Below are 12,463 nucleotides of genomic sequence, written 5' to 3' on the forward strand. Positions count from 1 at the left end.
GCCATTTTGCAGTGGAAACTGCATGCAGCCCCGGCAAGGCGAGCTCTCCCCACCGAGCCTCCCTGTGAGCCGCTCCTCCCGACGCGACAACCCCCCCTCCCTTTTGAAGCAGTTGGTTCCTCCCGTTTTCTCGGCTCTTTTAGTTTCCGCGCTCTGGAGTCACAAAGCACGGGGTCACGTGGGCGGGCCGTGCGCTTTGTGACATCACAGCCCCGCCCCTTGGCCCGCCTATCGGCGCACGCCAGCCCCGCCTCGCGCGCGCCGCCCGTGCAATCCCTGCTTAAGAGACCCCGGAGTGGGGCGCTCGTCCGAAGCCAGGCCGCGTCCGCCATAGTGCCTGGCTTGGAAGTGTCGCCGCCGCTCGGTGAGGGCCCCCGAGCGGCAGGGGGGCAACACAAAAAGGGAGCCGGAGAAGCCCTGGCCGCTGCCCGGCAGCTTGCGGGCGTGTTCTCCCGGTTCCAGGCCTCAAGGCGACGGAAACGAAAGGCGAGCGAAGCGCGGAGGATCCGGCGAGAGGAAGCGTCAGGGAGCCTCGGCGGTGTCCCCGGGGTCCGCCGAAGCCACCCGGCCGCCGGCTGGGGCCCGGGGTGGTGAGGAAGTGCTCCGAGGCCTCGCCGAGGCCTAGTGCCGGCTTTGTGTCCGAGGCGGCGGCGGCGGCGGGGGGAGGCGGAGCCGGGGGCGGCCTGCGGGAAGGCCTCTCCTCCGCCGACCGCGCGTTTTCGGCCTAGGCCGCGGGGCCGCTCGTGGCCTCCGGGGAGCAGGCGCCAGGGGTTTGTGTGCGGTGGGGGCCTGGGCCTGGGCCTGGGGAAGCTGACGCCGGTCGTCCGGAAGCCAGGAGGAGGCGTGAGGCCGCTCGTGGACTCCGGGCCTAGGCCCTCTCCCCTCAACCTTCTCCCGGGGCCTGGGTCACCCCAATCCACGGAGAGAGAGACCCGCCGGGAGGTGCGGCCGCGCTATGGACCCCTGACCCCGTGGGGTCGCTCGGACTCTTAACGTGTGGACTGACCGCTACTGACTGCACCGCCTATCCCCCCGTCTCTGCCGGCCCCTTAGCATGAGCGAGGGGGACCCAGCCGGGTGACATTGTGCCCGTTGGCGGATTCTCGATTTCCCCTCTTACCCGTCCTCGTCCTCCTCCTCCCCCATGAAGTGATTCTGAGTATCGGGGGGGCTCTGGATTATTGTTCTGACGAACCCCTGCTTGTGGTTGGGGGGTATTTAATCTGAGGCCTTAGGGTCCTTCGGTGTCTTTTAAGTGTTTTGTGTGTACATATTTTGCTCTTAAAGTTTATAAATATACATATATTGAGAGTGTCCACGTCTCCTCGCTGAACCTTAGGAATCCCTTGGCACCATGTCCTGTGTGCATTATAAATTTTCCTCTAAACTCAACTATGATACCGTCACCTTTGATGGGCTCCACATCTCCCTCTGCGACTTAAAGAAGCAGATTATGGGGAGAGAGAAGCTGAAAGCTGCCGACTGCGACCTGCAGATCACCAATGCGCAGACGAAAGAAGGTAAGGGCCGCATGATCTTAAGATATTTGCTGGCTGGAGAGAGATACTAGTTAGAAGGTGCCTGGCAGGAAGCTAACCGCCATTATGTCTCTCGTGGGACTATTCGTTCTAGTACTTTGGATACAGCTTTCATTGATAGCCAAGGGTTGCAGCAGCTGGCCTTGGAGTTTCACTGGTTTATTTTATTTCTGCATACTTGGGTCATCTGTAACAGGCTAACCCAAAACGTGGAAGCCTGATTATTCTTTTTGCTGTTTTTTTAAAATGAGGGAGGGAGGAGAGGGGAATAGCTATCTAGACTCTTCGGGTGCTTGTCTTAGGGCGTTTTCTAACTTATTTTCCATCAAGAGGGAAGGAGAGCCTGTGCAAGACTTGTTTGTTCGATCAGCCAAAAAAAAAAAAAAGAATTATCCAACCTAACAACATTGTGGAGTTTGATGGCAAATTTTACGTCCTGCCTTCCTCCCTCCCCGCATTTATTTATTTGGAGTTGCTTGCCTGTGTTGTGGAGAAGGGATCTGAACTTTAATATTTTTGAGGGTTTAATCAGTGTTGGAATTGCTTTTGGATCTTGAAATGTTCTGATGTCACCGCTCTTGTGTGTCAGCTTCAGAATTAGTGACTACTCAAGATTTATCAATTGGATGAAGATCAAAAGTACTGATTTTTTTTTAAGTGGTAGTTGCTAGATTTTACGTGACTGTTGATACTAAGGTATGAAAAATAGGCGGCTGCCGTAGAGTACAAATAAGCCACTGATAAGAATCGTTAGATTCTTTCTCCTTTTCAAAAGTATTTGATAGTATTGGGAACTTAACAGTAGATGAATGTGACAGGCAGTCTTTCCTGACTCTGAACTTGTTTTGGGTTCTTTTTCTCAAATCAGTAATGCTGATGTGTGTTTTTTAGCAGTTCGGTGTTCTAAAAGTTACTGATGGGATGAGAAGTGAAGTTGACAATTAGGGTATTTTTTTTAGTCACTGAATTTTTATCACACTTAAGGTGTGACATGGATTCTTTTAGTTGAAATGGGAGGTCCCCCACTTCCAGCCTGTAGTTTAGGTAGAGTAAATCTTATCATGTAGACCAGTTTTCCGTTTACAATGCAGACCTAAGTATAATTGTATTAGGTTAAGGAACAGCAGTGCTGGCGTATCATGACTCAAAAATATTAAGGAAGAATTTTATTTGCTCAAATGATATTACGTGAAAATACTGTCTGCTTCCCCACCTTTTAAAAACAAGTATCATACCCTTTGATAATTGGAGCTATGTGTAATCCTCTGACTAAGGAGAGGAAAAACTGGTGGTGGTCATGAACAGTTGAGAAATAGCTTTATTTAAGTGTCTCACAAGCATCCCTTAACTATAACAGTCACATTTCACAGAACAGATGGGTTTATAAGAAGTTTGGGCCATCTTGATATATTGAGTATTTATGAATGAGAGGAGAGACAATATGAATGGAATTAAAGGATATTAAGACAATTTTTATCATATATTCAAGTTTCATATTTTACTGGAGTATTACACAATTGAATCATTAGGGCTAGGCGTTATCCATCTTTTCGACTGAACAATTGAATGCAACTTTTTTTGTTGTTTTTTTTTTCCTGTAACAGAGTCTTACTCTGTCACCCAGGCTGGAGTGCAGTGCCACCATCTCAGCTCACTGCAACCTCCACCTCCCTGGTTAGAGCTATTCTCATGCCTCAGCCTCCCAAGTAGCTGGGACTACAGGCGTGCGCCACTACACCCAGCTAATTTTTGTATTTTTAGTAGAGACAGGGTTTTGCCTTGCTGGCCAGGCTGATCTCGAACTCTTGGCCTCAAGTGATCCACCCACCTCGGTCTCCCAAAGTTCTGGGATTACAGGCATGTGAATGCAACTTTAGACTGGGTAAGTTATAGTTGAAAGAATCCTGTCCAGAAATTTAAGAGTTTTGTGACTTTGTGTAGCCAATTTTTTTTTTTCCTAGTCCGGGAAGTAAATGATACGTAAATCAAACCCAGAAAGCCAGGGAAGTGATTTGCCCAGCACATTTTCTTTTTTATATTTATGTGAGTTGCCCTTTATTGGAGAAAGCTTTGATGTTAGGTTTGTTAGGAAAAGGGAGCTTCGAGGGAGAAAATTTGTTTTTTATGCAGTCCTCAAATTAAGAGAGAAAGAAATATTGATGGTAGCTACTTAACTAGTTTTATGGGAAATAGTATCCAATGTCACAAGGCAGTTGAGTAGAACGCCACTTAATTTTCGCACTGATACTCAACATATTTACTAAAGAAAACTATGGTAATCTTTTTACCATAGTTAAGGTCCAGTTTCTTAGTTCCATTCTTATAATATTAAAGTCCCTAATCTACCATGTTTCTATAAAACATTTCCTTACAGTTTTGGAATTCTGTCCATGTTTAGGTCCCTTACATCTTTTTTTTTTTTTTTTTTTTTGGAGACAGATCCTCTGTTGCCCAGGCTAGAGTATAATGGCACAATTTCCGCTTACTGCAGCTTCAACCTACCAGGCTCAGGTGATCCTCCCACCTCAGCCTCCTGAGTAGCTGGGACTACAGCCACACACCACCATGCCCAGCTAATTTATTGTATTTTTTTTTTTTGGTAGAGATGGAGGTTTTGCCATGTTGCGCAGGCTGGTCTCCTGAGCCCAAGTGATCCTCCTGCCTTGGCCTCCCAAAGTGCTGGGATTATAGGCTTGAGCCACTGTGCCTGGCCTAGGACCCTTAAATCTTGATAAGACTAAAATGCTTGGGTCAGAATTCCATGTGTTTTAGACAAGAATCCTGCTTGTTTCTAGACTATATTTCAAAGTGAATCTCAAGTAATCTTTGTTATATATGAGAAACTTTTCTACTTTTCTGCACACTGACCCCTAAAAAACAAAACATCCTTCATTCTGAAATTAAAGTGTGAGAGGTTTGGAAGCTGAATATGAAGAGTTTATAAACGACTCTTTTTATCTTTCTAACTCTCCATTTCTCAGATTCATGTTGTTTTTCATTTCATCCATGCCTTTCATGTCTGGGGTCAAAAAACCTGCCAAGCACAAAGGGTCTTTTGAAGCCAACAGACTACTTGTTAAGGAGGTATTTTAAATGAAATAACCCCCAAAGTGTCTTTACTTTAATACCCCTAGAAAGATACCTTGAAGGGTAAGAAATCATCATTGTAATTCAGGTATTTAAAAAGTCAGTGAGAACATCTGTTTTGAAGGGCATTGAGGCACCTTTTAGTTTGACACAGTACTGTGCTAATCAAATTAATAGGCTGTCTTGGAAAGCTCTTGTGAGTGCATTGAGTTGTTAGCATATTCAGAAACTTCCTGTCAGGTGTTTGACACTGTTTTGTTTCTAGAATTAACTTTAAAAAAATCTAGTCACCCCATACTCTCAGTTTTTCTGAATCAAAGCTTTCTTGGAATTGGGGACTATCATGAACTATCCAAGATAATGATTATAGTCCTACATTGGCATGCCTAAATCTAGGAAATTGCCTACCTCTGATTGAATACCTGTGAGATACCACCTTCTATTTGAAGTATATAGAAAATAACCCTTGCCTGAACAATTTCATTTATAACAAGGAGTACTATTAGCATTATGACTAAAAATAATTAATATACATTAAAAGCCGGATACGCCTACATATGTGGTAAGCGTAGTAATCGGAAGAACAGAGATAGTCACTTAGTGCAGAGTAACTTTAAGTGAAGCAAGTAAACTTAATGACAATAAAAAGGCCTGGTTGGGTGATTAAAGGAGATGGATACATTTCTGCATCTTCAAGATAATTTTTCTTTTTGGTAATTTTACAAATTCTTTCACCATAGTTAAGGTCCAGTTTCTTAATTTCATTCTTATAAAAGTGTTGCAGATAGCCCAAGGAGTATAAAAATAGGATCCATTCATCTCCCTCTTGGTTTTCCCAGAAGGTGACATCACAGTTTATCCAGTGGCTGTAGCCAGGAACCCAGGGATTCCTCTGGCCTGATTCCTCTTTCTCTTTCATCTCCCCAATATTCGGTCCATCAGCAAGCTTTGTCAATCCTACCTGAAAACATTCTGTCTTAATTTCTCTCTGTCACATCCTAACATAGGTCATCGTTATCTCTACCTGGATTGTTTAACAGCCTCATTATTAGTTCCCTGGTTTCTATTCTTGTTCTCCTACAAGCAGTCTTTTTTTCTTTAACAAAAAGCAAATAATCACTTTGCTTAAAATCCTTCAGTGTCTACCTGTTGCACTTTAAAACAAAATATAAATCAGTGTATGGTCTATACCTTTCTGTCATTCTTCTCTTTTATTTTCTTAGGCTCTTCAAGCTGTTTCGTGTCATTTTCCCACATGCTTTTCTTATCTTCTGCCTGAAATAGTCCTCAACCAGTTTTTTCCCCGTATCTGGCTGGGTTCTCAGTCCTTAAGGGTCCAGTAGAAGTTCCTCCAAGGGGCTTTCTTGGAATCGTCATGCTATCTGAAGTTGTATTCCATTATTCATTCTTTGTTAGAAAACCATTTTCTCTTTATTCATAACATCATAATTTAATTTTTAGTCTATCTTCCTCAGTAATAATTTCTGTGAGTGCAGGGATTGTCATACTCAACTAATGTTTAGGGACTAGGAGAGACAGAATATCTTCATTCTAAATAACAGCTTTTTCTCCGCTCATATGTTCAGCATTTCTGACTAAAGAATGACAGTGTTACTGAGATTTGGAGTTCCACAAAAGTAGAGGTGCCAGAGCCAAGAACCTGCTGATGATATTTGTTGTCATTTGAAAACAAGCCCTCTTACAGCTTTGGATGTTTGTTCTGACAATATCAGTAATCTAGTTGCAAGGAACTTTTAGTTATTATATTTAAAATTCATTTCCCATGAAATTTATATTTGAAGTTTTCTAATTCTTGGGTACTCACCCAAATCCCCAAATGGAAATTCGATTCTGTCTTTTTATTTACAGAATATACTGATGATAATGCTCTGATTCCTAAGAATTCGTCTGTAATTGTTAGAAGAATTCCTATTGGAGGTGTTAAATCTACAAGCAAGACATATGTTATGTAAGTATCAAATCTCATGTATTTCTCAAAATAGACTTTTTTTTAGTTTGTTTTTTAATTTTGTGAGAGAAAACTATATTTTAGAACTGAACTCATTACTTTAACCTTAATGAATACATTTTCTCAAGACTGTGAGGATAGTGGGTTTCTTTGTTTGTTTGTTTTTGATTTCCTCCCCCAGTTAAATTGACTTAGCCTGTGGTGAGAAGGGCCATTATTAGGAAAAATTTTTTCTCCTTATGGGCAGTATTTGCAAAGACAAGAAAGTGATATTCAAATTATTTCTGTGCCTTTCTTTGACTGCTTTTTTTTGAGCATGTTCCTTCGGTTTTCTTCACCACAAAAATTTAGTGTCGTAGACATTGGTCCTAAATATTCTGACAGCATCAAGAGTATTCAGCAATACTAACATTTACTCCTTATCAATAAGGAGCTTTGGCTGAGAGGCATAAAGTATATAGGATTTATAATCATAGGCACTGAAATCAGGCTTAGATTTGACTCCATTTACTGCTTCATACCAGTTGTGTGACTTTGGACCTTGGGTAAGTCTCTGTGCCTCAGAGTCCTCAAAAATAAAATAGGGATGTGAGTACTTAACCCTAGAGGGTTGTAAGAATTAAATAGTGTCTGGCACATGGTAAATGCACATTATTGGAGTAGGAAGAGAGCAGTCTCACAACTAGTCCAGAACTGATGGTCACTAACCTGGGGCAGGATTAAAACCTTATATCCTTAACTTTCTCTGCTTTCTTGCCATTTCAGTAGTGATAGCAGAACTATAATATGTGAAAAGGGCAGCAACGTAGGTTATTTAAAGAGTAGTGATTTTCACTTAGGAGGATTAGGTAGTTTTGTTTGAAATGGAATAAATTGTTTTGAGTCAATGAAAAATTCTAGAATTTGCCAGTGCTAGGAAATGGAAAGTGTTCTTGAAATTAAGGTAAAAATAAAGTCATTTCTTGGAGCTTTACCTCATGTGGGCAAGTATTCTAAGATTTTTCTCATTAGTTTGTTGTAAAGTTGCATTCCATATCTTAACACTTAGAAGTCCTTTTGTGCAGTATTTTCTGTATAGTAACAGCTTTAAAAAGCTGAATACTTTCCTTGTTGTAATTGCCAAGTGAACTTTTAATGGTGTGTGTTCTTATCTTTAAATGATTCTAAGAACTATAGAAGAATTATATGAGGGTTTTTTTTGTTTTTTGTGGTTTTTTTTTTTGCCTGAGAGGGTGTCTCACTCTGTTGCCCAGGCTGGAGTGCAGTGGCACAATCTTGGCTCACTGTAGCCTCCAGGCTCAAGCAATTCTCCTGCCTCAGCCTCCCAAGTAGCCAGGATTACAGGTGTCCACCACCAAACCCGGCTAATTTTTGTGTTTTTGGTAGAGACTGGGTTTCACCATGTTGGCCTGGCTGGTTTCAAACTCCCGACTTCAGGTGATATACCTGCCTTGGCCTCCCAAAGTACTAGGATTACAGGTGTGAGCCACCGCACCCAGCTTAAGAATTACAAATTTATGGGGATAATTAATTCCTACAATCTAGTGTGAAGTTTTACTTTAATTTACCAAGTGCTTTTTAAAAAATGGCAAACATCATTTCTGTAGATTTTTTGATAGAAACTCTTAAGAAAAGAATTACTTGAAGTACATGGCAAAATAAGTTGCCTCTTACACAGAATACTATGTTAATTTACAACATATAGGATTCTGTTTGTAATAAATTTGCCTCATAAAATGCATCTTTTTTTTTTCTTGAGCAAATAACTAGAAAATCAAAGCTCAGCTTTTTTTAATCTCAAATTCCAAATTATACACAAACCTAGAAACTCCTGTTAGATGCTAACATTTCTGTATAGTCAAGATACCTTAAACTTGAAGCATTAAAAGGTATATCTAGCAACTCAACTCCTTCCCCTTTCCTGTGTGGATTAAAATAATTTCTTTTGGGGTTTACGTGTATGGTTTTTAAACACCAAATTTCCAGTTCTACACAGCCTTTTGAGTCAGTTCTTTTAACTAAAATATGTGTTTTTCTGGGAATGAGAATTTTTGTTCAGTTTTTTTTTTTCTTTTTTTAAGAGATGGGGTTACTATGTTACAGCCCAGGCTAGTCTCAAACTCCTGGGCTTAAGTGATCCTCTCACCTTGGCCTCTTGTTCAATTCTTGATCGTTGTTTTGAGACATTTGAAAAATGAATATAGGTATCAGCCTGGCCTTCCAGATTGGAAAATTAGTTTTGGGAGCACAGCAATTTCTCAGGGATCTAAATTACAAATGTTAACAACAGTGGTCTTCCTGATGTATGAAAATTTACCTATTCAGAAACTGGGAAATTATGTAATTTAATTTTTCAGTGTATTAAGAATAAACCACATTTCTAAACCTAAAATCCCCATACTACCTTTCAGAAAACATTTGTTTTAAGTGGCACGGTACACCTATTTTCGAATTCCCTAGTATGGAATTTTTTTCCAAACCACAAATCTATCTTAAAACTGTTCAGAGGTGGTAAAGATTAATCAGAGTAATTCATTCAGAAATTGGCTGTTGTTAAATATTTATACCAAAGGAAAATTATGTTCCTAAAAATATATTATTGAAGATAATGTGTTAAAATTTATTAGCACAAAAATTCATAAATAGCTAATATTAATTTTAGTTTTTATTTTGTTTTTTAGAAGTCGAACTGAACCAGCGATGGCAACTACAAAAGCAGTATGTAAAAACACAATCTCACACTTTTTCTACACATTGCTTTTACCTTTATAATGTAGCAGTGAAGTAAATCATTTTAGAACTTAATATCCAACTGATCATAGTACATATTGTAAATAAAATGTGTTTTGATGACAGCTCAGTTGAATATGGATATATGTGGCATCATTTGCACACTTATTTTGTAGAAATGGGTAATTTGTGCCCGTAACACTGTTTCATATTAAATATGATAGCATTCTCCCTGTATGACACTGTGTTGTACAGTTAATGTATGATCCTTTTTAGATCGTTTAGGTTTTACACTAATGAACATGATGACATGTTCTACATTTGTCTGTCTATAGTTAGTATTTTGTATGTATGTACAGGCTGTTGTGTGCTTTTTGTTTCTTGCAATAAAAAATGTTTGGAGTGTATATTTTGCCATTTTCACGTTGTATCACTTAGTTTTTGTTAGTTTTTTTTTTTCCTGCCTGATTTATGGCTTCCAAAAATGCATTAGCAACATGCAAAGCTTATATTAAAGTTTGATGCTTTCTCCAAGTTCAAACACATCACAGAAAAGAGCTTTCCAGAGACCATTGATGCAGCTTTATTATTTAGTCGTGCTTTATTTGGCATTTTGAGCTCCTCCTTTTGTTTACATCTGTACTATAAAGTGATACCTGAAACTGGGGCCCCCTATGAATATATAAATGTCTTAGTGATTTTCAGTTTATATAAATTTATTATATTGTTTTCAAAGTTTAATGAGATCTTCTACTTCTATCTAGTTAGTGCAGATGTCCAAATTAAAATATTTCCCTCTTTTTCATGAGATACTAAAATGCTGCGTTAATTGTAGGCTATTGAAAGCTGTAGCTTATCAGAGGTAACTCCCCCTAACCAGGATAACTGGTTTGAAGAAAGTTAAGCTTAATTTTTGTAATCACAGATTAACTTAATTTGTGATATCATTTTAACTTTGAGCTCTTAAGTAAAAAGTAGCAGCATTCCCAAGTTGTGGGGTGAAACATCTGTTTCATAACACAGGTCTATCATAATTGGGTTCTGTAAATGTAATGGTTCTCTAAACATTTTAATACCCAGGCTTGATATTGTACACAATGCAAGATGTCTAAAATCTTCATTTAGAATTCAAGGGTATTGCTTGCTATTTCACATTATATACTTTTTAAATACTATTGCTCTTTGTATATGAGGCATTTCACTAATCTTGGATCATTGGATCTTAAACATGATAAAATAGAATATCTGAACATTGGACTTGTTCTTTAGAGTTATATGGCCTTTAGTTCTTGTGGAACTAAATACAGTGATTCTAAGATCAAAAGTCTTAGTGTTTGGGGCTTTTTTCCTCTTTTTGGATATGGGTTTTTTTTGGTTTTTTTTGTTTTTGTTTTTGTTTTTTGTTTTTTGTTTTTTTAAGCATAATGCTGTAAAAACTGTCCAAGCTTATGTTTTGCTGGTGATTGGTTTAAAACTGATTTTTATGTATCCAAATGCTAGCATAAATTAGATTGACTATCCTGGTGACTGTAGTAGTTAATGTAACACATTTTGTATAAAGTACAGTTTATATAGTATTTAAACTAATTCAGATGAAGTTTTATTTCTTGAAAACAGTTATTTCCTTTTTGTTTATTAGCATGTGTATAAACACAAATCACATGTTCATAAATAAAGTTAACATTCTTTTAGCCTTGTGTGTTCCGGCATGTCTGTATTACATTTATAAGAAGCAGTTTATTTAAGCTTATTTAGATTTCTCTTTTCTTTTCTTTTCTTTTTTTTAATACTTTAAAAGTGGCTTTAATTTTTAGGTAGAATTATTGAAATAGAGATATTAGATACCCTGTTGTCCCCATCATTTATTTGCTTGGGGTGCATTTGCTGGCATTTAGGATGAGAATATATTCATCAAGCATAATTAGTGCCCATCTTAGGAGATTTAGAATCACGTGGATTGTACACATTCACAAAAGCAAAGTAAATAGAGGCGCTAGGCCAAATTTTTCTTATCCTGATTAGTAAAGTGAATATATAGTTTTGGTAATGGAAGCGAACTCTAATCAAGGATGGATGACTGTTTCCATATTCCCCAGTCTTGTTTTTAGTCATCCGTCCATGTTGATACCCCAAAGCTGGATGTTCTTCTTGCTAACTAAATATCAGAGTTGCATTTCATAGGATCCTTTAACTTCAAAAAGCAAGTATAATTAGCATAAAAGATTTTAGATCCTTGCTCCCCAAAGCAAGACCCCTAATTAGGTACAGGGAGGTGGGTTAATTTTAATGTCAACAATCTGCATCAGTCAGTTTTGTGAGGACTTTAAAGTGGCAGATTTTTTTTTTTTACCATTAGTATGGTAAAGAGTCACTATTTTTATTGATGTTTAGTAATACAGATTCCTAATCATTTTTAAACCATTCTTTGTCAACATTTTTTGCTCATTTCTTAACACCTTGCTATATATAGAAAACATTTGTTTGCTTTTCTAAATTTGAGGTAAACTTGACTTTTTTGTGGACTATAAGATATTTAGGGGCAATAGTGATTATTTGGTAAAAAGGTGATTTAAGTGCAGTTGCATATCTAAAACCACTTCAAAGTCAATGAATATATAATACTAAGTTGGCAGAAAGCTTAAAAGCACACAAAAGCCCAGCATAAAAACAAAAAGGATACTGTATCTTAAGTGTTAGGAGTGGGAAGACTTTCTTTTGTTAAGTTTTTTAGTTCCAGTGGTAAGAAAGTTAATATAATTGTTTTCTTTCCAAGGAAATCATCAGTATTTGTATTCTATTCTACATAGTAATGGGCTATTTTTAAAGGCTGTTTATTTTATTGGTGAGAAATGTAGTATAGATGATGATTGACAGCAATTTGTCTAGTCCTTGTTACTTAAAATCAAATAATTCCTGGTTGGTATAAAATCTTTAAAATAGATTGAGTAGGTCAGAACTTATTTTAGATAAAAAGAGAGTATGTATTATTTAGAGGTTTTTTTCTACTTACCACTTGAGATTAGTTCTTAAAGGAAAAAAATACTTTAAAGCTGGACAAAAATGATAACCCATTGGCAAATTATGTTAAAATGCATTAGGATGTGGGATTAGTGCATCATGAACTCTTTTATAGTCAGTT

General features: G+C 38.4%; 1 protein-coding gene across 2 annotated transcripts in view; it reads left to right on the plus strand.

Annotated features, from left to right (window-relative positions):
• The first annotated feature begins 709 nt into the window (after positions 1 to 709).
• Positions 710 to 12,463, plus strand: part of RBBP6 (RB binding protein 6, ubiquitin ligase) — a 32,295-nt gene continuing 20,541 nt past the window's right edge. For both annotated transcript variants that reach the window (XM_007988085.3, XM_007988088.3), the window contains exons 1-3: positions 710 to 1,520; positions 6,495 to 6,594; positions 9,276 to 9,312. In XM_007988085.3, coding sequence (XP_007986276.1) covers positions 1,355 to 1,520; positions 6,495 to 6,594; positions 9,276 to 9,312 — 303 coding nt within the window. In that variant the 5' untranslated portion in view covers positions 710 to 1,354. The remainder of the gene's footprint in view (positions 1,521 to 6,494; positions 6,595 to 9,275; positions 9,313 to 12,463) is intronic.

Source organism: Chlorocebus sabaeus, chromosome 5 (genome assembly GCF_047675955.1).
Source record: "Chlorocebus sabaeus isolate Y175 chromosome 5, mChlSab1.0.hap1, whole genome shotgun sequence".
In the NCBI taxonomy this organism is placed as follows: Eukaryota; Metazoa; Chordata; class Mammalia; order Primates; family Cercopithecidae; genus Chlorocebus; species Chlorocebus sabaeus.